At 34.7% G+C, this 12,177-nt stretch overlaps 1 protein-coding gene across 1 annotated transcript in view; it reads left to right on the forward strand.

Moving 5' to 3' along the window:
* Positions 1-877: 877 nt before the first annotated feature.
* Positions 878-12,177, forward strand: part of LOC111052367 (intraflagellar transport protein 172 homolog) — an 89,065-nt gene continuing 77,765 nt past the window's right edge. Inside the window, exons 1-5 of the mRNA XM_039429455.1 lie at positions 878-1,099; positions 9,600-9,743; positions 10,523-10,635; positions 11,132-11,317; positions 11,669-11,756. Of these exons, the coding sequence (XP_039285389.1) occupies positions 1,061-1,099; positions 9,600-9,743; positions 10,523-10,635; positions 11,132-11,317; positions 11,669-11,756 (570 nt within the window). The 5' untranslated portion in view covers positions 878-1,060. The remainder of the gene's footprint in view (positions 1,100-9,599; positions 9,744-10,522; positions 10,636-11,131; positions 11,318-11,668; positions 11,757-12,177) is intronic.

Genomic DNA, 12,177 nt, shown 5'->3' on the forward strand with positions numbered 1-12,177 from the left:
CGAAACCGCTCGGTTGATGGAAGACTTGTGTACGCTCTCATGCCTGCTCTAGTATATCGAGCCGCCCGGCAACCGAGCGGTTGTAGTCTGAGACTACAACCGCCGCGATTCGCCGGCGACTACACTAAAACCGAGCGATGCATGTGTACGGCACCATGTGTTTCCCTATACCTGGCAATCACTCGGTTTGTCAACCGCGCGACAACCGAACGTAAATCGCTGTCATGTGAACAGGCTCTAATAATATGATTCCCATAGTTCAGAACCCGACCACACAGAGAGCCATCTTCAATCCTAATCCTATTAATAGGTCTCTGTATATTATTATGTTTTAGATTATGCAATCCATGGAATTCTAGAATCGATATTGATCTCTTTGTGACCAGGCCCTTAAAACTGGTGAAAATAAAATAATCAACTGTGCCGTTTGGGGTTTTCTTAAAAAAAGTCGATATTTTCAAATTTCGAAGAAATAATTACAAATTTAGATATAATAATACAAAAATCTCTAATCGATGGCCTTGCTAAACTGTTGTTTGTTTGGGGCTCTGGTTGCCATGACAACTGTGTCACTACACTACCACAGAATATACAGAATGGAAACTTGTAATCAATCGCCCATCTAACCAATGCTTTTTACATGACCCCAATACTAAACACGTCACGTGACCTTGGGAAGTTCCAATCCTGGTCTTCTGATTGGCTCGTGGCAGTGAACGAGATCAATTGATCCGGATCATTGAAGTGATCCGAACCTACCATCAATACTATTACAATGCGACGCTTCCTAACAAGATGGCGGATTTTGGCGTCAGGATTTTGGCGCCAAGTTTCCGTACTGTATGTATACTGTGACACTACCATGACCAGCTGACTCTCTTTTTGCCGAGTGCTTGAGTTTCAGTAGCGTTTACTGGACACTTTACCGTATCAAAACTTCATCATAACTGACTCAAGAATGTTTATTAACTTTTCATAGATATTTTATCAATATGTACTTTGTCGTATAGGTACCGTACTTTTAATCGTGCTTAAACTTGAGATTTGGATTACGGTACTCATGCAACTCAAATATTTGAAGACTATTGTAACTGCTCAGGTATAATTACTCCATTATACAGTTTTTATTAATTTTATTCCTGTCATGTTTTTAATATTCCATTTGTTCATAATGTTCTTAATCATACAGCTGATTTAAATAAGGAATGTAATGATTTAGTGAAGTTCACGTTATGAAAGTGGCAGTATTTTTCCAGCTCACGTTATAGCCCTATCATATTTTCCAGGTCTGCAACGTTTCCAGATCGTGTTTTAACAATATAGATATGTAATTAGTAATTATTTTCTAGAAATATATTATTTTATCTTAATTATGAAGAAGTATCGAATAATTTGAAAAATATATTTTCTTGACGAATAAAATATAATGATTATTTTAAAAAAGAATGAACAGATAATATTAAATCAAATATACTGGTAGCAGCTATCCTCTATAGAAGGCAATGACAAGGCAGAGAATCGGCAAAGCTGTTCTTCTATCTTTCTCTACTGCCATCAACGTAAACCTCACTATAATAGGCTTACTTTAGGGTCAAATAGTAGCTGTCATTGTAGCTTAGGGGCATTGCTAATTATTACCATATTTTCACCAGTTGTCTATTGACTACTCTGAATTTGTAAAAACAGGTCAAAACCCTTAAAAATTATAAACAATTTAAAAAAGGAACAATCCTCCTAAAAATAACAAAAATTATAATCAGGTTGTCAATTGAAAAGCCTCTTATTAATTCATGGATAGTTCAATAATACTCTCTGTTAACTCAACAAACTTCAAGGATGATAGTACCCACCTATATATTATTTTTTATTTACTAATTATCAAAAATGCCCAATTCAAAAATATAGTCAATATTATTTAACCAACTTTCTTGGATGGACAGATAAAGATTTTTGGAAGACTATCATTAATCATTTTCCAAATTATTTATCCTTTATCCTATATATGTTGTTGAAGCTAATAAATTAAAGATCGCTTAGGAGTAGGTTCTGTATATGATTTCTTATGAAGAAAAGAACACAAGTAATTCAATTCAATTCAATTCAGTTTATTTCCAAAAACATAATACACGAATAAGAAATACAATATACAACATATTTTGGAATCCCCCTACTAGACTATCCATCTGTGTGTAGGGGGGAGTTCCACTTTATACATAATAAGCTTAATCTGCTCATAGAAGTAAATAATAGAGAATACACTTATATTATGGATGTATTATTAATATTCTGATTATAGAATAGATAATATATGTGCTGATGTATATTTAAGAATGAGTATGTAGGAATATGTATGTAGGAATAAGTATACTTAATACCTTGATTGATAAAAGAATAAATAAAGAAGAAATAACAATATTTTTTTGAAGACCGCAGTGGCAGGGATTCCAGAAATTCTCAGAAGAGAGAATGAAAAAAAAGCATAAACCAGAAAGGCAAAACAGTCAAATCGGTTATATCAATGATAAAATAAATACCAATCAATTGTCTGGAAACCTTGAAGTCGTGTTGGTCACCAAGCATAACGAGATTGGAGTAGTTCTTCTGAAGCTTCCCAACCAATCTGGTACAGCCACCTGTCCACCCTCTTCCTAAACACTACCAAACTAAATGCCTCTGCTTCCCTAATCACCCCTGGCACATTTCTGTACAAGACATGGGCCAGGTATGAAGGATTTGTCAATTCAGAGCCGTGAGTCAGCTGAGGTATCTCAAAGCTGTAATTGGATCTGTGGCGAGTTGAGTAGCTATGGTTAACTGTTTCTCCCAGAAGTTCAGTTTTGTATTTTTTTATGTGGATCAACAAGGATTTAATAAAAAGTTGTCTAACATTCAGTACGGGAAATTCGATAAACAATTGTCTTGTTGGGTATCTAAAGTCTCTCTTTAAAATTGTTTTTATAATTGATCTTTGGGTGACTGCGAGAGGCTCAATGACTGAGGAGGAAGCCCCTCCCCAAGCTAGAATTCCATATAGTATTATAGATTGGACATAGGCAAAGTAAACTACTTTGCACTGATCCACACTCAGAACATTACTAAGCTCTGAAAATGCGTGAAGCAGCTTTCTGAGCCTATTCTTAGCACACTGGACATGTTGTACCCAACTCATCTTGGAATCCAAGACAACGCCCAGGTATTTGTAATGATCAACGCGCTCAATCATACTACAATTACATCCAGCAGACCTGGGATTATTACAAGAATGCATCGTTAGTATTAGAGAGCCTGGATCAGCTTGATTTCTTGTAACTATTGGCATAAACTTCGTTTTTTCCACATTTACTGTAAGGCTATTGTGATCAAACCAGTTCTTTATTTTTGACAAATCAATTGAAGCACTCATGTAGGCCTCCTCCCAAGTGCTCCCAGTAGACACTAGTGCTGTGTCATCAGCAAACAGATACAACTCACCTTCAACTACTAATTTTGACAGATTGTTGATATAGATTAGAATAGCAGTGGCCCAAGGGTGCTTCCCTGGACTACCCCATACTCAACATTCTCTTTATCACTATTTTCACCATTTATGCAAACTGATTGCTGTCGATTGTGAAAGTAACTCTTAAACCATCGGAGAGAGATATTTTTTATCCCCAATGATTCAAGTTTTTTTATTAAAATTCTCCTGTCAACTGTATCAAAGGCTTTTGCCAAGTCCAAAAAGGTTATCAGTACTTTTCTTCTTGATTTAATACTACTTGAGATAGCCCTAGACATATTGAAAAGAGTATCAGATGTATTTTTGGACTTTTGAAAACCATACTGTGAGTTGGAGATGAGATTGTACTCGTTTAAATACTTAGTCAGTTGTATTTTTATACACTTTTCGATTATTTTAGATAATGTTGCCAACAAAGAAATAGGTCTGTAATTGGAGAATATGCCTTTGGGGCCTGATTTATAAATAGGTATTACTCTGGCTGTTTTGAGAGCGCAAGGAAAGTGTCCAACCAGAATGCTTAAATTGACTATATGTAGGATAGGATGTATTAATATGTCAATATTGTTTTTAATCACTCTAGTAGGGATTCCATCACAACCTGGAGCTGATCGCCCTTTCAAACTCTTCACTACCTCCTCCAATTCCTGCCTTGAGACCGGTTGCAGTTGAAATTCAGAGTCCGCAGCATGTTCATCATCTCTCACTACTGGTGCATCCTGGGTTATTATAGAATTTGCTAGGTTTGTCCCAACTTTGGCAAAATATTGATTAAATTGGTTGGCAATTTCTTTAGTTTTTTGAGAGTCGATGACTTCACCAGGGCGGGAGAATGCACTAACGGGGAATGATTTACTATTATCTATACGACCTGAGATTTCGTTTATAACCGACCAAAATTTTCTAGGGTTACCAGTCGCTTCTTCAACTTTGTTTTTGTAATAGTTATACTTGGCTCGCTTGATTGCTGAATGTAGCATATTTCTATATTGAGTAAACTCATTTCTAAGGAGATAGTTAAATGGTTGTCTATTGAGTTTTTTTCTGAGTTTATCACGATGTCGAATAGAATTTACTAGTCCAGCAGTTATCCATGGTTTGAGTTGAGTATTTCTAGATGAAACTTTTACTTCATGTGATTTTTCGGCAATTATGTTTTGTACCGATTCAATGAAAATATCTGTTGCATTGTCAACGTTGTTTTGTTCAATGACTCTATTCCAATTGTGACTAGAAAGTGTGTTCCTCACCTTTTTCCAGTCTGTTTTAATAATGACTCTATCTGTATTAGGCGGCTTATGAGTTTTTGTCGATAATATATTCAAGCAAATAGCATAGTGATCGGTAACCGAGGACTGCAGAATAACAGAAGATGCATTGAAGAAACGCGGAAGCTTGACAAAAAAGTGGTCAATACAGGTTCCGCTGGCCGGCCGTGTAACCTTGTCAATACAGGGCACAAATCCTGCGTCACTCAAAATATCGATATAATGCTCCTCAACAGAGCCAGGGGCAACATTCAACGTATCGCAATTGAAATCACCTGCCAGAATTCGGACGACACCTGGCGATTGTTCATTGCAATATACGTTTAACGCGTTTATGAATGTAGTTAGATTAGTGCTGGGGCTGCGGTAGACAGCTAGAATTTCGCATGCCGCCCCCGCCCAGGTAAAGGTGAGAGAGAGACAGGTGGCCAGACCGCCCAGTACCAGTTCATTGCAAGTGACTGGAAGTCCTTCATCGATGTAGACCACCAACCCATCGCTCTGGTTCAGATTATTGAATGATCTAAAAGAATGGTAACCTGAAATGTTAATTGGATGGCTGTCGTCGTTAAGCCATGCCTCAGTTAATATTATGCAGTTAAACTTATGCCCTAATCCCTGTAATACTGTTGAAAATTCGTCAAAGTTACGTCTATAACTACGTATGTTCTGATGAATGACCGAGAAGCCCATGCCACTGCCGTTTCCCATAGAATCTCTATTACTAAATTTACCATGAAAGTCAAATATATCAGCACACTCTGTGCATCTTATTAGAGATACATCAAGTTCATCAAACGATTCTCTTATCATCCACCTTCTAGTGCCTTATGATCGGCATCCCAACGTGACAGCCGTTATTTATAGTAATTATTATAGTAGAAATGTAACTATTTCGTTTCACTAATTTAACATGTTAAAGCAGGAGAGGAAGAAAAGCGTTACTACTATTTTTATGTTTTTCTTTTAGATGACAATAACCCATAGATGAAAAGAAAATTATGTTGAACAAAATAGAGTGAAGGCTTGAATAGGTCAGCGGTCTGATAAAATAAAGCCCAAGCACAGATTGCAAACTTGACTCTGAAGCAATTTCAAGGTGCAATGCAAGATGCATTGCACAACAGAGACTAAGTTCGACTATGTTAATTAGTTTTAAAATATCAAAATTTAAAATTTTTAGTTTAGGCATTAGTTTTGAAGTGTAAATTGGACTTTTTGAAGTGAAAAGTGGAATCTAACCTCCTTTTTGGAGACTTTTATTTGTAAAAAATTTGGGAGAAGACAGTTTTGGGCTATGCCTGTTGTCTTTTCCCAATCATATTTTAATTATGATTGTGATTGTGAATAAAATAATTAAAATAAAATGTTTACCTATTCATAACAACGTAAACAATCATAATTTCAGCTATGACCTATGTTAAGATAAACAAATTTACGATGCATAAGTTTAAGACAAGTTTGGTATTATATATGTGTGGCATAGAAAAAAAAATATGTATAGCCTATCAGAAACTAATGGCATTACGATATTATTCATGGTTATTAATTCATCCATTTGTGGAATTTGAACCTACAATATTGGTGAAACACAGTAAGCTTAGTAATCTTAATTGAGCTGTGGTAGCACCAGTGAGGATAGAAAGAGAGAGCTACTCTCTGGGTAGCACCAGTAAGTGCTTACATTGCTATTCATTCATTCACACAATGATATGATATTTACATCCTAACTAAGCGTTTTATAATCAAGTCACCAACTATATAACAGCAGTGTGAGAGCGTTCAACTGCAGGCCACATATGAATATATATATATATATATATATATATATATATATATACATACATATACACATACACATATATACCTGCATAAGCTGCATATGCTGTATTTGTATTATTGAAGCTAAATTGCCTACTGGGCTCAGAATTACTTTGAGTAATTCTACTGTAGGAACGTGGGAAACTATTCATGAGAGATTGATATAAATATTGTATCTGTCTGCCATAGATAGTTGGCGCTACACTTCTTGATGATAGTATAAAGAGGAATATCGACAATAATGCAATTACTATGACCTAGAATTGTGTGAATATTGCGAACATTGGAAAATTGAAGGTCCCTTATAAGATCATAATATCGTATATTTTAGTAAATTCAAGTTCGGAAAAACAAACCACGTCTGGTTCCGTATCTTCTCCAATCTACGATTCTCAGATTGCCGCTATTTAGTAGTCGCAACAACTAAGTAGAAACAACTCTCTTCATTCAAAAGTAGCTTTTCTATATTAATGTACTTATAGTGTAGCCTAATAACTGGGTGATTCACTTCTATTTTGTTATAAAAAATGTCATAGAGTTGAAGATATTAAGATGATTATAGATATTAGAATATATATATATATATATATAATATATATATATATATATATATATATATATATATACATACATATACACATACACATACACATACACATACACATACACATATATACCTGCATAAGCTGCATATGCTGTATTTGTATTATTGAAGCTAAATTGCCTACTGGGCTCAGAATTACTTTGAGTAATTCTACTGTAGGAACGTGGGAAACTATTCATGAGAGATTGATATAAATATTGTATCTGTCTGCCATAGATAGTTGGCGCTACACTTCTTGATGATAGTATAAAGAGGAATATCGACAATAATGCAATTACTATGACCTAGAATTGTGTGAATATTGCGAACATTGGAAAATTGAAGGTCCCTTATAAGATCATAATATCGTATATTTTAGTAAATTCAAGTTCGGAAAAACAAACCACGTCTGGTTCCGTATCTTCTCCAATCTACGATTCTCAGATTGCCGCTATTTAGTAGTCGCAACAACTAAGTAGAAACAACTCTCTTCATTCAAAAGTAGCTTTTCTATATTAATGTACTTATAGTGTAGCCTAATAACTGGGTGATTCACTTCTATTTTGTTATAAAAAATGTCATAGAGTTGAAGATATTAAGATGATTATAGATATTAGAATATATATATATATATATATAATATATATATATATATATATATATATATATATATACATACATACATACATACATACATACATACATACATACATACATACACATACATATATATAATAATTAGACTATCAGAATAAAACCTAGATATTTGAGTTCATAACTTGAAGGATGAAAAAAAAACAAATAGAGTTCTTATCCTAGGTGAGAGTTTAACATAATCCAAAGTCCAGTCACAGTTTAATTGTATAGAAATTATAATTGTTGTACTCATCCTCAGCCCGAGGCGTCGACGCTGACGTTGACCGACGCATCTGTCGTGAAGTTCTCCATCTGCTGAATAGTTTTGATCAGCGTGATTGGTGCTCCGGACTCTGCAGACTTCTTGACGTATATTCTGCAATCCCTTGTCCATGCAGCTGCAAGTTTTTTCTCGCGGACGAGACGTTTCGCGTTTCCCAGGATGAATTTGTTGGTTGGGGAAAGATGCTCGTTGACGTACACAGAGGTTGGGGGCCAGTTGATGGATAGCGAAGCAGCTGTCAGTTTCTTGCGATTGGCCCGTGCAGCTCCTATCCACGAAGACTTGTAGTCTCTAGATATGAACTTGACAATTATAGGTGGATTGGGACGTTCGTTAGTCACGCCTAAGCGGTGCACGGTTGAAATAAAGTTTATGTTGTAGTTGACATCAATAACGGCAGCGATTCTGTCCAACAAACCATATAAATCTTCACCTCGGTTGTACGGAACACCTGTAATTTCTATGTTGTCTTTTCTGCTAAACTGTTCCATATCTTTGATTTTGTCATCAAGAAGATGAACAGTCTTTTTCAGCTTGTCATTTTCTTCCCTAATTTTCAAAAACTCCGACTTATGTGATTCATTATCAGATGCAAGCAGTGCGAGAGTGTCCTGCATTTTGTTGATAGCGCTATTGACACCTACTAGTTCATTCTTAATGTCAGTTACATTAGTGGCCACTCCACCTATCTGCTTTTCCATGTTTGTCCGCATACTGGCTATGGACGCAAGGATTGCGTCTTTAGATTGTGATAACGGCGAATCACTGTGGCTGGAATCAGACGAGTCTTCACCCAAACAAGAGTTGCATTTCCACGTATCCTTATCGAGTTTCGTGAAGTCAACTTTAACACATTTTATATGGAAAGTTGATTTACAGGTTGAGCACGTAAGCCTATCTTTTTGATGTTTGATTTTGTTTGCACACTTGGAACAAGACCCCATCGTAGAAGTTGTTTGTATATTCTGATAGTCACTGACCACACTATACACGCTTAATAGTAATAAAAAGTAGATCACGATTCAACTTTTAGTATAAACACTCGTTATATGAGTACATGATAACGTATTACAACGACCGGCACGCCAGGCTGGAGACCTAGGCTAGAGCGAACCGATAACGATGTTCACTCATCGGCGTCTCGACTAGAACTGAGATTATTATAATTAAGGGTGCCTATCATTTTTAAGCATCAATTTCCATTCTATTTAATACTGAATCATTTTGTATAATAAATTAGCACTAAAAATGTTGTCTCATCATATTAGAATTATAACATAAAATTACTGGTCGATTTTTGAACAACCTCAAATGATTATGGTAAGTAATTCCTGTTGCTTGAAAAGTAACTTTTGTTTGGCAAGTTTGAAAAGTTTGGCTTGAAAGAAGCCTCCTTAAGCCATGAAATATTCAAATTGCATAAATAATACTAAATTTCACATGTGATTTACGAAATGCCACTTGTTCTTCTACCAGTTACAATAAGTTATATAACTCTAACCTTTACAGGATGGACCAGCAAAAATCATGGCTATTGCATGGGCTCCAAATAACTTAAAGTTGGCAGTTTGCAATTCTGAGAGAGTTATTGTCTTGTTTGACGAACATGGTGAGAAAAGGGATAAATTCCCCACAAAACCAGCAGATTCAAAGGTAAGTTACGGAATTATTATAATGTACCGGTAATTAATAATAATATTTATAAATCAATATAATTGATTAATAATACTGTATTATCATTATTATGATTTAGTTTTTTCTCCACGTGAGTATTCACTTCTATAATTTATTTTTTGTAGCATGTTAAACTATTGTTGAACGCCTCCAATGCGGTCGTGAGACGAAGGCATAAATACGTTATTCGTATTAAAAAGTTACTCTATTTCTCTTAAAGTAGCCTACAAGCTTATAATTTTTACTGAGGATGATCATTTTTCAACTTGAGCCCAATCTAGTGATGTGCAGTGTTGCAACAGTATTATTTGATTTGATAGAACCATAAAAATAGAATAATCTAGTAGGGTAGCTTCTCAAATAATTTTAAGTTAGTGCAATGCATTTAATTGGCTGAATCATGCTGGACAATTTAGTGTTCTATTATTTGCTCTTTAATTGTTGTAAGTGTACTTTTTCAGCGGCGTAGAGATATCCTTGTGCATAAGTGGATTGTTGTAGAAAGTAGATTGTTGCAAGGCAAGCTTTGAGAATAGTATTTTTGCTCTTATATATTTTTTTCCACTGTTATACTTACCGTACTGCTCTCATCTTAAAAAGTTCAATCTACTTCACAGGGTTTCAGTACTACATGGTAATCCAATGCCTCAATGTGTTCTTTTAAAAATAAATAGAATTATACCTCTGGCAAATGTATTAGTTTCTAAAAAGACAATTCCCTTCAAACTAATCACTTGTGTATCTATTTGTCTTTCCAGAATGGTCGAAAGAGTTATTTCGTTAAAGGCTTAGCGTTCTCCCCAGATTCTACAAAACTGGCGGTTGGTCAAACAGATAACATTATCTACATTTACAAAATTGGAGATGACTGGTAAATTATCAAGTTCTCTTAGCTTCTCAATCTTCATCGATACTCCTTATATTTTACATTGTATCAAATAGAGTTCTTGAAAGGGGGGATTATACTTAGATTACACTCAGACCAATCAAGATACAATTGATTTGGACAATGTTTCCAAGCATGTTCTAGAAGACCTGTATTCTGTGAACTATTTACAATAACTGATTTTTCGATAACTATTATCAGGTTTTTCAAGCTTGGTCAAGACACTTTTTTCTCTTCAAAGGGAATTGGGCAAGAGAAGCTGCGTGGAGACTGTATTATTTTCTGTAACAAATAGCATACTTTATATTGAATCACATTTTTATTTACCTAATAACATTTTTATTTGTATAATAAAATTAATGGAAATATCTTCAATATCCTATGTCTTTTCTGAAAAGCTATTCTCATTTTTTCAAATATACTAAAATTGTCTGCTTACATACATATATAAAATTGTGCAATTTATTTTATTTTGTTTCAGGGGTGACAAGAAAGTTATTTGTAACAAATTCGTGCAACAGTGTCCAGTGACATGCTTGATCTGGCTGACAGAAGGACCAATCATCTACGGCCAGACTGATGGCAAAGTGAGAGCCGCTCATGTCAAGGCCAACAAAACGCAAACCCTCTTCGCTACCAACTCCTATGTCGCATCTCTTGCATCAAAGTAACATTTAACTTTAATTAAAACTCATATTTCATTATCTCTAATGCACTTTTCTATGACAATAAGTTAGGTATAGCTTTTCAGATGAAACTCAATCAGCAATACATTCATGAAACACTAGCTACTCATTTAGTTAATCAATGAATCAAAAGAAAAAATGTTTTGAACTTGCATATTTCTACATATTTTATTGATATATTGCTTGATTAATTCCCTCAAGATAATACATAAATACTCTATAAATAGTCATGTGAGTTTTGATATTATGTAGCCATGTAGCCTCATTCAAGATTTTATTCTTTTTAAGACGTAAGACAGAAATATGTAATGATTGCTTGATTTGTTAAACAGTGTTCGTGGAACTGGGTTTCTCTCTGGACATGCTGATGGAACAATAGTTCGTTATTACATAGCAGAAGATCCTGCAATGGAACAACAGGTATAACAGCAGTAAAATTTAAAATGTAATAATAATAATTCTTATCAATAAAAATGTAGTTGGAGATTTGTTTTTGACTTTTATCTTTTAGCTTAATGTTTTACACACTGTCCACAGCAATAGTGACTAAAGTGAACAGTATTTTATTGTTTATTCATTACTGATCAAAATGTTTCTCTAAAAAAATTATATTTTGACTAACACTTATATGAAAACTGGCTAGGGTTGTCCCTCCCAATTAGGAAGAAACTTTGTAATCTTCTACTTCTTCTTTGTAAACCCTTCTACTGAAGGTCCAGCCCGGACTTTGTAAATGCCATTGACTCTCCAGGAGCTACAAATCTCTTTCGACAATCTTTGCAGGGTATATTGCTCATTGATATCAGCAATAGTGAATAAAGTAAATAGTATTGTATTGTTT

This window comes from Nilaparvata lugens, chromosome 5 (genome assembly GCF_014356525.2).
Source record: "Nilaparvata lugens isolate BPH chromosome 5, ASM1435652v1, whole genome shotgun sequence".
NCBI lineage: Eukaryota > Metazoa > Arthropoda > Insecta > Hemiptera > Delphacidae > Nilaparvata > Nilaparvata lugens.